At 30.8% G+C, this 14,512-nt stretch overlaps 1 protein-coding gene across 1 annotated transcript; it reads left to right on the top strand.

Moving 5' to 3' along the window:
- The first annotated feature begins 377 nt into the window (after positions 1 to 377).
- Positions 378 to 10,891, top strand: LOC123305674 (zinc finger protein 2 homolog). Its single transcript, XM_044887458.1, has 7 exons — positions 378 to 434; positions 4,326 to 4,739; positions 5,006 to 5,306; positions 6,631 to 6,994; positions 8,278 to 8,473; positions 8,903 to 9,070; positions 10,193 to 10,891. Exons 1-7 carry the CDS (start codon positions 417 to 419, stop codon positions 10,889 to 10,891), a joined length of 2,160 nt encoding a protein of 719 aa, XP_044743393.1. The 5' UTR covers positions 378 to 416.
- Positions 10,892 to 14,512: the final 3,621 nt, after the last annotated feature.

Genomic DNA, 14,512 nt, shown 5'->3' with positions numbered 1-14,512 from the left:
ACTATTTATTTGATTATAAAATAATAATAACAACATAACAGTATTTTTGAAAATCAATTTTTTAGGTAGCTTGTGGAGATGGTTTACCTGGATCAATTTGTCGACCATGTATTCAATTATTATGCAATGCATATTATTTTAAGCAACAATGTGAGAATACAGACGTAAAATTAAGAGAATATATACACGGTTTGGCTCAAGATTTAAAGATCAAAGAAGAAAAAGAAACCGATTCATTAAATATAGTGGTTAAACCAGATATCGATATCAATATTGATTATGATGATAATAATTTTCAAAATGATGATTGGGATTCAGATACTGAAAATTCAAATAAATCCATTAAAAAAGAAAATCCTAATCAATGTAAAATTTGTTCAAAAAAATTAAATAGTAAAATTAGTCTTAAATCACATATGCGTAAACATGAAAAGGTAATTTGACTCAAATCATTTTAATTGTCTTTTTTTTTACTTTATTTCGTCGACATATAGAGCAAGAGCCCGCTTCGGCCAGACGCATCATTTCATAAAACCCTAAAGTTTATCTGCGCACGTCACCAACACAGGTAAGAACGATGAGCGACTATGTAGTTTAGGTAGTGGTTACCTTGGCAGGTAACAGGTAACAAAGGTGTAAAAAACAGCACCTCAAGTACATTAAGACATAAAGCTCTATTTTTTTACATTTTCTTCAGAATAATATTTTAAATGACGTCATCCATTGCCAGACACCTAGTATAGTTTCAACCCCCTGCCAGACACCCCCAAACTCTAAAAAATTGTGATTACACTTACATTATAGTATAAAAGCTGAATTTTATATATGTTTCTTGGGGGGCTATGAAAAGAAGTTACCCCAGTAGCCAGACAGTTTTCAAGGTTTTTTCCATCTTGCCAGAGGCCTTGAGAGTCTGCCGTCGGTGTAGCAGCACCTCAAGTACATTAAGATATAAAGCTCTATTTTTTTACATTTTCTTCAGAATAATATTTAAAATGACGTCATCCATTGCCGGACACTTAGTATAGTTTCAACCCCCTGCCGGACACCCCCAAACTCTAAAAAATTGTGATTACACTTACATTATAGTATAAAAGCTGAATTTTATATATGTTTCTTGGGGGGCTATGAAAAGAAGTTACCCCAATAGCCGGACAGTTTTCAAGGTTTTTTCCATCTTGCCAGAGGCCTTGAGAGTCCGCCGTCGGTGTAGCAGCACCTCAAGTACATTAAGGTATAAAGCTCTATTTTTATTTTTTTTACATTTAAAATATTTGTTCATTGGATTTCATACGATAAACAATATTATTACCTCACACAGTCAAAACTTGAATTTCTCAAAAATATTAACAAAACTCGAAAAATTTATGGATAACTTTTTATACCATGTATGAAATATACATAGTATATTAAGTTTAGTCCCAAGTTTGTAACGCTTAAAAATAATGATGTTAGGAAAAAAAATTTGTCATAGGTATTCATAAAATCACCTTATTAGTCCATTTCCGGTTGTCAGTCCGTCCGTCCGTCCGTCTGTGGACACGATAACTCAAAAACGAGAAAAGATATCGCGTTGAAATTTTTACAGGGTACTCAGGACGTAAAAAGTGAGGTCAAGTTCGTAAATGAGCATCATAGGTCAATTGGGTCTTGGGTCCGTAGGACCCATCTTGTAAACCGTTAGAGATAGAACAAAAGTTTAAAAGTAAAAAATGTTCCTTATCAAAAATTAAACAACTTTTGTTTGAAACATTTTTTCGTAAACATCACTGTTTATCCGTGAGGGCGCCAATTAGGCGGAAATTTTATAATATGTACTATACTTGATTATCAGTTATGTATGTGTCACATGTTTGTATGTGTAATGTGATAAAGAAATCAACACTGACTATGCATGGTATTTCAACAATTAACTCAGTCAATTGTTTGTTTTCACTTGTTTAGATTTGTTTTTTTATTAAACTCACCATCTCACTTAAACCCGCCTGAATATATATTGCCTCGCACTCGCACCGACGGCGGACTCTCAAGGCCTCTGGCAAGATGGAAAAAACCTTGAAAACTGTCCGGCTATTGGGGTAACTTCTTTTCATAGCCCCCCAAGAAACATATATAAAATTCAGCTTTTATACTATAATGTAAGTGTAATCACAATTTTTTAGAGTTTGGGGGTGTCCGGCAGGGGGTTGAAACTATACTAAGTGTCCGGCAATGGATGACGTCATTTTAAATATTATTCTGAAGAAAATGTAAAAAAATAGAGCTTTATATCTTAATGTACTTGAGGTGCTGCTACACCGACGGCAGACTCTCAAGGCCTCTGGCAAGATGGAAAAAACCTTGAAAACTGTCTGGCTACTGGGGTAACTTCTTTTCATAGCCCCCCAAGAAACATATATAAAATTCAGCTTTTATACTATAATGTAAGTGTAATCACAATTTTTTAGAGTTTGGGGGTGTCCGGCAGGGGGTTGAAACTATACTAAGTGTCCGGCAATGGATGACGTCATTTTAAATATTATTCTGAAGAAAATGTAAAAAAATAGAGCTTTATATCTTAATGTACTTGAGGTGCTGCTACACCGACGGCGGACTCTCAAGGCCTCTGGCAAGATGGAAAAAACCTTGAAAACTGTCTGGCTACTGGGGTAACTTCTTTTCATAGCCCCCCAAGAAACATATATAAAATTCAGCTTTTATACTATAATGTAAGTGTAATCACAATTTTTTAGAGTTTGGGGGTGTCTGGCAGGGGGTTGAAACTATACTAGGTGTCTGGCAATGGATGACGTCATTTAAAATATTATTCTGAAGAAAATGTAAAAAAATAGAGCTTTATGTCTTAATGTACTTGAGGTGCTGTTTTTTACACCTTTGTTACCTGTTACCTGCCAAGGTAACCACTACCTAAACTACATAGTCGCTCATCGTTCTTACCTGTGTTGGTGACGTGCGCAGATAAACTTTAGGGCTTTATGAAATGATGTGCGTCTGGCCGAAGCGGGCTCTTGGACTAATATACTTTATTGTTTATTAGTGAAGCGCGATTTTCAAACTTCCGATTAATATACATAGTTGATTATGTTTATCTAAAATATTAGGTATCTGTTTTGATAAATTCGGTAAATAGAAACACTTGTAAATTTTCTAAACACATTTTAAAATGATTAGGGTAAGGGTGTGTGTATCTTGGCTTTCTGGTACATACTTTCCCCATCAAAATTAATTTTTATTTAAAGACTGAAATTAAGGAATATTCATGAAATTTAAATTTGGTTCAAGTATTTTTCTTCCGCAACTTTAATGACTGGACATATCAACTAAACCATTATTTTAGTAATTAATATCTTTTTAATTACTTAAAATTAATTAAAAAAAGTACAAATTCAGTGAGGGCATTTAAAAATTTCTAAAAACGGAAATTCAAACTTTTATACGGACGTGACATCAAAGTACGGGCTTGTCAAATTTGTTGACATACTGTATGATATTAATTACTTACATTTTATATGGTATTTCATTAAATTATACTATTTTACGGCTGTTTATTAGAAAACTTAATAATAACGATTGTAAATTCTGTGTTGTAAATTTATTTTTTTTAAGTGTAAATTATACACTTTACACTTTGCATGCCAAAATTTAAACGTGAGCTGAAGAATCATATTGTAACGTCGTGCCCATATAGTTTAATTTAATTTATTTAATTTTCATGTTGACTATACCTATGTACGTTTGTATCTTATGGTGAAAATAAATAATAATAATATACATTGAACTGTAAAAAATTGACAGATCACGTACTTATACGTCATGAACAGAGAGCGCCAAAAAAACTGCGTTTAAATATCTCAAAATTATAATGTATTTTAAATATTTTTTTACACTTAAATACAGCATTTTTAAACAGTATTTATATTTTTTACTTTGTTATAACGGTGCAACCAATGAATTAAAAATATTTAAAAAAAATACATGAATATTCCCTATTAAATTATTTCATAAACGCTAATAGGTTGGTTAATTTTTTAATAACTGCTTGGCGAGTAAAATTATTTTTCGATATTTTATACGCAAAATTATGTGGAATGATTTTGCATAATTACATAAAATGAACTAATTTTTTAAGAATAAAAGTAAGAAATGATTAGGTATTCAAAATGTGAATTAATTTGTATGATGATCAAATTTGGAACTTGGACACAAACGGACAAACTTTAAAAAGCAGATACCTAATAATTTTGTGCTTTTTAATTTTCTACCTTACTTATTTAATCTTGCATGTCCTGCAAATTAGTGAAGCAATGTTTATTATTAATTTTAAGGAAAAATCTATGGAAAAACATATTTGTGAATTTTGTGGGGACAGTTTTGATAAATCGGTACAATTGAAAAAACATAAATTAGAATATCATTCTGATGAAATATCAGTGGTACCTCTGTCTGCAAATCAAATTACAGAAGAACAAATACCGCCATCTACATTAAATACCGCAGTGCCCGATACCACTTCAATTAAAGATGAAGAGGATGAATTCAAAGAGGAAAGTGATAATGATGATGATCCAGATTTTGAAATTGGTGATGAAGAAAATGCTGGTAAAACCCGATCAAGTAAAAAACGTGGTGGTGACACTAACGGATTTGAATGTGTTGACTGTCATAAATTTTTATCAAGTTACAAAGGTTTACAAGTACATCGCCGTAGACACACTGGGAAAAATTTAGCACAATGTTATGTGAGTAACTGGTTTTCTTTTTTCTACCATTTCTTAAAAGATAAATAATACTTATACAAGAAAAATTATGCGAACTAGTTAAATTATGTGAACTAGCTTCGTTATATCGAGTTTAAACCTTTTTTTCTTGGGAGAAAATATTAAGGAAAAGCTTTAACACATTATAGACAGGGTGTCGTATAGAAGATATATAAGTAATTATACCGAATGAGTAATAACATGCAAGTGAATGCCGCTAACGTTTTTCTCTTTTTTATTTTTTGCAGCTGTGTATAAAATCATTTACGAAACCAAGTTACTTAAAACGTCATTTATTAACGCATGGCGTTGATAGTGCAACCTACGATGAAATGAAAAGTGAATCAAAGTTGAAATTAAGTTTTCAATGTGAATTTTGTGATAGAAAATTTGTATATAAAAAAAGTTTTTCACATCATATGAAAACAGAACATGCTATATCTGAAGATGACGATGAATTACAGTCAGATGTTGTTTTAAAAACAGAAAATGAATGTTTAGAAACCAATGGTGATACTATAGTGGAAAATCAAAATCATTCACTACAAGGTAAATTTATTATTCTCAAATAATTATTTATCAATAACAACTTCTTTTTATCACACAAAATTCTTCAAAACTGGAGTCTCGGCTAGCTTAGAAAAGTTTTTTATCCTAAGTTTGATCAAAATCGTTCCCATGTCCAATCTTCTATTAAAATTAGATTTTTCTTATGTCTTTGCTATGAGATGCTACCATATCTTTGTAAAACTAATCTAACAGTATGTGATTTGTTTTTTTAGTGGTTTTTTACTCCGGTCCTTGAGTAGTCATCAGAAGCCCATTTCATTTTTTGTTCAAATGTTGTTTAATAATTTTGCTATGTACTATAGGAAATTAGTAAATGTTTTTTGAAGTGCACTTCACTATTCATTTCTTTCGATAATTACAAGCTCTCAGCCATTGTTTGTACGTGTTATGTTGTCAATTACTTTCTTTTAACATAAACGGAAGACAAAAACAGATCATGATTTAAATCCCTATTTTTTAAAATTATCAAACTTACCATCATAATACATAAATCACAGATTTACATCTCATTATTGGTTCAAAATTGAAAAAGCGATTTATTATAATTCTTACACTAGTGGGCTATCGTTATAATGCCCATAGTACACTGCAGAGTTCGTTAGGATTACGCGGAAACATCTTATATGGCATAAAAATTAGGGGAACATGTGCTGTAGTCCGTCCGTCCGTGGACACGTTAAAACAAAAATGAAAAGAGATATCAACCTGAAACTTTTATAGCGTATCAGAACGTAAAAAGTGAGTTTGAGTTCGTAAATGAGCAACATAGTTCAATTGGGTCTTACGTCCGTAAGACCTATCGTCTAAACCGTTAGGGATAGAACAAAAGTTTAAATGTAAAAAATGTTTTTTTTTATAAAAAAATAAACAACTTTTTTTTGAAACATTTTTTCGTAAACATAATTGCTTACTCCTGAGGGCGCAAATTAGGACAAAACTTTGTCTATTTTCTCTAAAACTATAAAAGATAGGGAGTTGAGGAAAACAGATAGGGAGTTTTGCAGGCCGGTTCAACTAATGGTCTTGTAATATATTTTGAAAAAACGAAAAAATTCTAGAAAATACTTTCAAAAATTTTCGAAAACCAAAACAATTTGCGGCCAAAAGGTTGTCATAATGGTGTTGGTTTTTTAAACTGTTCTAATTTATTAAAAATAAATGACATTCAACACTTCACATCCTATACAGGATATTTCAACAATTAACTTAATCAATTGTTTCTTTTCACTTATTTTTATTAAATATTTTCTTTTATTTTTCTCTTAATTCAAAAAAATTAATACAATACTATTTTTCCAAATAGATCCAAGTATAGAAGATATAATGGATCAAGACGGTGAAGAATATGATGGACAAGAATATGAATGTCATGTGTGTAATCATAAATTTTCAAGAGCAAATCATTTGACACGACATATGACATTACATCGTAATGTTTTAATACATAAATGTAACCAATGTGAAAAAGCTTATTTAACTGATGAACATTTACAAAAACATATTGAAGAAAGTCATAATCAAAAACTTTATATGTGCAATAGTTGTAATAAACCATTTGTCCGTGGTGAACATTTAATTCGCCATTTAAAAGTTCATCATGAAAAAGATGCAATTCCGGAATCAGGGACGTATTTGAAATGTTCTATTTGTGATAAAATTTTTAATAGGTAAGTTGCCGATTACCGGACTATGTAATTAAATTTTTTTTAAATGAAAGTTGTATATTTTTTTCGGATTTGAGTAGTAGTTATGCTAGAAAGTTACATTTAAAATAGATTTTAGGAACCAAAGCTGTGCTTTAAAAATGTAGCTAAGACAATACTATCAATCATAATCGAATATCGTTAAACCGTAAAATATTCAAATCTTAGAATCCATAACCGGTTTTGGAAATTGAAATAAAACATTCAAAGCATAAAATTAATACCTTAAAAACATAATTCTAATTTTAACATTAAATGCATGTGTGAACCGATTTTAATAAATGTGTCATTATTGAACTTATCTCCACAGTGCAGGCACCATAGACTAGCTTAGTATAAAAATAAATATGGCACTCGTGATACGCCATAATCCAAATCATATAAAAGCAGGGCCGTCGGGAGAAAATTCGGACTCAGGGGATGAACAAGTTCGGGGTCCTATCCCCAATACTTTGAAAAAACACATTTGTAATATGATAGAATAGTCATCAATGCATATGAATTTATACATCCAGATGTTAATTGTAAATAGAGGGGAAAAAGTCGTCTAATATTTAGCTTTTTAACTGTTTAGTTCGAACCTTAAGGTTAAAACAATAAAACATTAAATATTAAATAATTTATTCTCATTTATATTCTAACTTGTTCACACTGGAGATTTCGCGCTTTTCTCGCTTTCTGGACTGCAAAATTTTTTATAAGTGTTCGAAAATCCAACTTTGGCTAACAGGATCTCTATGCAAAGAGTGCCAAGTTCTGAAACTCTCTTTTGAATGGACTAGCTCTGCGTTAGAAACTTATGCTTCTAGAAAAAATTTGTCAAACCATTTGTTTTTTATACTAAATTTTTTTTCGAGCCGATTTACGGACGCCTTTGCTGAGCCTGAAAATTAAATGACATATTTGAAAAGCCATATAATTGATAACTATAACCAAAATCATAATAAATATATCATTTTTGATATAAAATCAAATATTTTGAAGATACTCCAATAATATTTTCTAGTTAAAGAATAAAATATCGCCTATGACACCGTAAAAACGTGGAATAAAAAAATTAAATTTGCGAAAAAATTATTGCACTGTTGTTTTGTGGGGCACATTATGCGATCATACTTCTTTAAAGCCAGTTTTAGGTAAAAACCTCACGAGACTCCAGTGCCAACTGGTTTTTTTTTTTTTTTTTAATAGTACTGAAAAGAGAATACACTTCGTGTGAATAATATTATTTAATTTTAAATTTACAGTAGTGATACTTTAGCTAAGCATATTAAACAGCATTTAATGAAAGATAAACGACATGTGTGTGAAGTATGTAACAAAGCATTTAATCGATTAGATAATTTACGTACACATCAAAGGGTACATACAAAAATAAAAGATCCAGGACGCCTACATTTATGTATATATTGTGGTAAAGAATTTAACAATTCTAGTAATATGGTAAGATATTTTACATTTGGAAAAAAATTTTATTGAGGCTCCTTTGACATCAACAATACATTATAAAAAACTTTACATGTAATAATGTTTAGTTTTCAGAGTTAAGTCTCTCAATAAATACTGGTAAAATGATTTTCTGTGCATAGGTTTATTTTTCTATCACAAATCACATGCAGAAATTCGGTCGAAAAATGTTGTACGCTGCAACAGTTCAATTCAATTCAAGCCAAAGGTCAAGATAATCAGTTGTTTTAAAATATCTCATTTTCTGTTAATTGTACACTAACAGTAGCGATTAAAAAAATTTACCTCACCAGTATATATTTTACAAAATATTTCTAGTAAATGTTTTAATATTGTTATTGTCATAGGAGTTTAGGGTAATTTCTTTCATTTAATTTTCAATAATTAGAATCTTATTTTAATTAGATTGTACATATGCGTCGTCATACGGGCGAACGTCCATACAAATGCAATGTTTGTGGGAAAGGTTTTCCACGATCACATGATTTAAAATGTCATCAACGTACACATTCCGGAGAAAGACCATATCTATGCACTTTATGTGGAAAATCATTTAATAAAAGTAATAAATTGGTAAGTAATTATTAGAGCCAAATGTGGGTTGGCGCTCAACGCTTTGTGTAGCAAAGATCAGAATAAGTTTTACTTTTAGTTCGCGGACTACTTAAAATCTTTGATTTATAAAAATTTAAATAACAAAATTTTAATAATCGCCTGAAACTAGGTTAAGATAAAACTTGATTCACGTGTAAAACGAACAAAATATCGGCTCAGTAACGGGTAATTATTTGATGCAAGAAGTATGGCCACATTCAAGAAATATACAGAGTATTTTTTTTATACACTGATGTTTTAAGTTTTACCAATTTTATGTAAGAGGGGAAAGCATACGGTGATGATATTAATATATGACCTTAACAGTTTTATCAAGGTAACATTATTTACTTTAGTAAGAAAAAACTTCCATAGTTTTCAACTCTATAAAAATCAGATAGCACCCAGTTAATTAAAACTCCATTAGATTAAGCTACGTTTTCAATATGCAGAGCGAGTTAATGTGAATATAAATTAGGATTTAGAAAAAATTTTAAACCGAAAAAGGACCCTGCACGATTGAATAGGAAAATAGTTTTCAGTAAAATTTTTCTTTAAATAGTTTTCTGTAAAAGTCGTGAAAGCTTTTGGGGGTGGTTAAAATTTGTTAGCCACCCCCCAAAAGGTTTTTCGAACTGTTCTGATCAAAAGCTTTCACGGCCACAAAATTTTTTAACGGGTAGTTTTCGAGCTACGGGCGATCAAAGCTACACATTTACTATAGTTATAGTATATTATCATTATCAAGACGGTAGTGCATCGTACAACTCACCTACTAACAAGACAGCGTAATACAATATACAAACATTACAAAGTATGTATGAATATGTTTAACAGTGGTGGTGTTACACACACCTCCCACACACGGTAGTTATGTACTATAATCAGAACGTTCCGAGGAACATTTTGGAAGCGATTTGAAAAAGTTTCACAGAAAGCCATTTTCTTATCCAATCATGGGTTCTTTAGAATAAGAAATGTTTGAGCAAAAAATTTTAAGAAAACAAAGTACTCAGTATCAGTATCTTTTTGCTTAACATGCGATATCTCGTAGATTTTGATTTTTTACTTTTGAAATAATAATATTAACCTTTTCTACAGGTTCGCCATACACGTGTGCATACTGGGGAGCGTCCATACGTATGCAACTTATGTGGTCGGGCATTTACACAATCAAACGATTTAGCTTTACATATGCGTCGCCATACAGGTTCTCGTCCATATGCATGCACTGTGTGTCCAGCACGCTTCATACAATCGGGTCAATTAAAAGCACATCGACGTTCAACTGGTCACTGGGTCGAACAAGAAGTGCAATTTCGTGGTAATCGTGTTGAACCGGTACATATTGAAGGCTTTGTTGAAACTCCAATAAAATATCGTAAACAACGTAGTACAACAAATAATATGTTAACCAATATTATTCAAACTCCTACATCATCAACCGCACCAACAGTGCCATCATCTGTAAATCAAATAATAATACGCGATTTAAGTATGTTAACAAATAACACAACATCTGATTCAACGAATTCAGTTGGAACATTTATACCATTAGCGACAACAATTAGTACAACTGTAGCAGCTGCAGCTGTATTACGTGAAGCGGTTTCAACAAACAACCAACATCGTGCTGATAATAATAATAGTGATCCATCATTTCAAAATTCTAATTCAACTGGTAGTTATCAACAAAATAATTCAATTCCAACCACATCATCAACAGCATCATTTACCACCACCAACGATACATTTAATCTTTTTTATTTAGATAATAGTATTGCAGATTCCAGAAAATAAATGAATTCGGTGTTGATAAATATATTTTATTTTTAATTTTTAATGAATCCGTTCGTTATTATTGTTCAGCTTTTGGAAAATATGGAGTGTTATATTTTTACTGGGATTTTTTAATATCTTGAAAATAAAGTAATTTTCTAGAAAATATTTCAATGAAAAATCAGTTTGAAGAGATTAAAAATTGTTCCATAATACCATTGAATTTTTTGTCCTTACGAATATATTAAACTTAGTAGCAATAAAATCATATAATTGCTGATGAATGGCAGTATCAATAAAAATAAGACTAAGTAGACAAGGTTTCAAAACTGCAGCAATTTTGGGGGCATATAATATCAACATGGGACATGCTTCGAGTTGCTGACTTTTTAAGAAAAATTAAATCAAGAAAAACAAACTTAAAACAAAGTTTACGCGTGAACTAGAAGAACAGGAATTTACACGTGTACTAGAAGAAAGATTACTGTGAATTGTTGAATACAATATCAGAAGGTTAATCTGTTTCTATGGCAAAAAACCATGGGGAGCTGCTAACGTCTTTGTTACGGCTGTTTCTTTCTGCACTGACGCTTCAAATTGCATATATTTCTCATGAAATTGGATTGGATAGGAGCACGACCTATTCGGACACTGAAGGTGCGAATTATCTGCCCTTTCACTTGTTGGCTCAAAGTGTTCTACCGACGTGGAGGAACTCGAGATGAAACAATTAAAATAAAGATCAGTTCTACCATACTTAAAGAAAATAATAGGCCTAAAAAGTCTTATTTGCTAGACAACAGCCTCCCTTCTATTACTTCTAGTATAAATATTCGTATCACTATTATTATTATTTAATAAAATAATTTTTCAAAAACAACATTCACCTAATAAAAATTCAAAAATATTTTCTTAAAAATTACAGTACTTTAAGATATTCGTGAATCTGCTTGATGCCCATTTTGACATCTTCATATTTTAAATATTAAAAAACATTTACCCAATAGGCTTTTGTACTAAATTTGAAAAATTGGTTTATACGTTACATTAATATCTGATTTACACCAAAAAAGTATTATTAAAAAAAACACTTTTTGCATTATGTATTTTCAGAAACCAATTCAAATTTACTTCGACAACAATGTAGAGTATCATGGCGTCTTGAATGACATCACGACTTGAATGACAAAACGCCAAACAATCATTTTTGTGTATGCAAATTGTAAGCAGTTGTAAGTAAATCATCATTTTTGTGGTTGACAATAAATCAAGTAACCTGCTTCGTTATATTAAAATGTAAACAGCATTAATAGCGTTTGGCATGGCGTGACGTAAACACTTTCTGATTGGTGTTCTGTTTCGTGACTGAATGTCTAATTTTATTGATTTTATTTTCTAAAAATAATAATAATAATTATTTTTTATTAAAAATAATTTTGTGTTTTGTTATCTACGATTGGGCAAAAGCCTATTGTTTTATTAACAAAAGTAGAAAGTGAGATTGCAATCTCTTTATTGTAGATTAGAAAAGGATAATTTTTTTTATATACTCATCAAAAGTTTTAAAGGAACATTTTTTAACACAAAATTTTACCATATTTTAGGCGTTTTTCTACCTAGCTACCAAGTTTCCAAATGAGCTATTGCGGTTCCAAATCTGATGATTTTTATTAGCATAGGTACAGCTGTTATTTTAATAAAATTTGGTGTTAAAAAAATGTTCATTTGGAACTTTTAATGAGTTTATTTTCAACGTCTATTATTTATGAAAGCATACCTTCTTATACAGGAAATTTATAGAAAAAAAATTTAAAACACCTGTTGCATATAACGACTGTTAAAATGTTTAGATTTATTTGTTTTATTTTTATATAATGGACTAAGAGCCAGCACTTGCCAGACATACGTTAAAGTATAAAAGCTGAAATTTTTTTTGCGTATTCTAACTGGTGTAGGGACCAATCTTTGGGGGCTACAAACCTTGACTAACGGTTCCTTCGGTAGGTAGCGGGTAATCAGGGGTGCAGTACCCGAGCTCTCTCACGTTAAAGTATAAAAGCTGAAATTCACACAGAGTGTTCAAATGACCATTTTAAGTCAATATTGAAAAAGACATATCAATCCATCCAACTAACATTAGAAGACATATCGTTCAAATATTCAATAAGTAAATCGTCATAGTTGTATAAGTCATAAACGGTTAGTGATACAAAAAAAATTAGTTTACAAAAAAGTAGGTAATTTAATTATCTACAATAAAAGTTATTACCATTTTTGGTCTAAAGCGCACGGTTATGGAGATATAGCCTAAAACGGTTTTCCTTAAAATGGAGGCACTTCCCCCGCTTATTTTTGTAAGGATTTTGTGCTTTTACATTCAGTACGTGATACTGAACATATTTAAATAATAAAATAACTCTTGCAGTGAAATAAGTTCATAATCATGGAAGAAAATGTAGATAATTGTGTATTTTTGCATTTGACTTTCTACCACGTCTGGGGGAGTGTTAGCCCCTTCGGATTGATATGTCTTTTTCAATATTGACTTAAAATGGTCATTTGAACACTCTGTGTGAATTTCAGCTTTTATACTTTAACGTGAGAGAGCTCGGGTACTGCACCCCTGATTACCCGCTACCTACCGAAGGAACCGTTAGTCAAGGTTTGTAGCCCCCAAAGATTGGTCCCTACACCAGTGAGAATACGCGAAAAAAAATTTCTGGCTCTTACTCTATAAATACATAGTACGATTAAAATTTATGAAATTATTTAAGAAAACATTCTTATTAGCAAGAAAAGATATGTATCTTGTAACTTTTATAAACCTAAAACTACATTGTGTAGAAGGGGAAGGATGCATACAGAACTTCATTCATCATTCGCGACATTATTACTTTCGTAATCTGTAATCTTAATTATTTTTTTTTTTTCATATAATGAATGAACCTATTTTTAAAACAAATTCCTCTAATTATGTGTTGCGCACTTTGGTTGTAGTTTATATGTTTTTTCACTTTTCCTACGTCAATTTTAGTCATTTACGTTCCAATATTTTGAAAACAAGGGGTGATATTAATTGAATTCCAAAGAAATATTTAATTGGAAAAATTAAGTTCTTTATATATTTATTAAGAATTACAGATATAAATTCTGTGCGTCCACAAAGCACTAATTTTGTTACTAACCACGTCACAGAAATCTTTAAATCATGAAAATCCTTTAATAATTAAGAAAAGAATCGATTTTGATTAAATCTATTTCAATAATTTATAATCTGTTTGCTAAAATCTGCATCAATTTAGCTCCAAAAAGTGTTTTAAATGAAAAAATATGGTTACCCTCAAACTACCAAGAAAATAAAAGTCAATGTTAAATACTTCATCATTAGATGTTCTAACCCAACAACTTATAAATTAAATAAGTATTATATTATGCAATGTGTGCATATAATTATCGAAAGCACGTGAGAGCTAAGCTAGAGGCTAAGTCTTTGTGCACGATTTTCCTTGCAACGACAAATAGTTAATTGTTCATAGAGTGCGCAAAATTTACTTGTCGCTTTCAAATTATCAATTACATGTCTCAAGTAAATTTGGTGGACAAATTGGGCAACTATTTGTTGTGTGAAAAGAGAACATAATT

The sequence above is a fragment of the Chrysoperla carnea genome, chromosome 1, assembly GCF_905475395.1.
Source record: "Chrysoperla carnea chromosome 1, inChrCarn1.1, whole genome shotgun sequence".
NCBI lineage: Eukaryota > Metazoa > Arthropoda > Insecta > Neuroptera > Chrysopidae > Chrysoperla > Chrysoperla carnea.
Note: the sequence above shows the minus strand (reverse complement) of the source record. Positions and strands in the feature narration are given on the sequence as shown.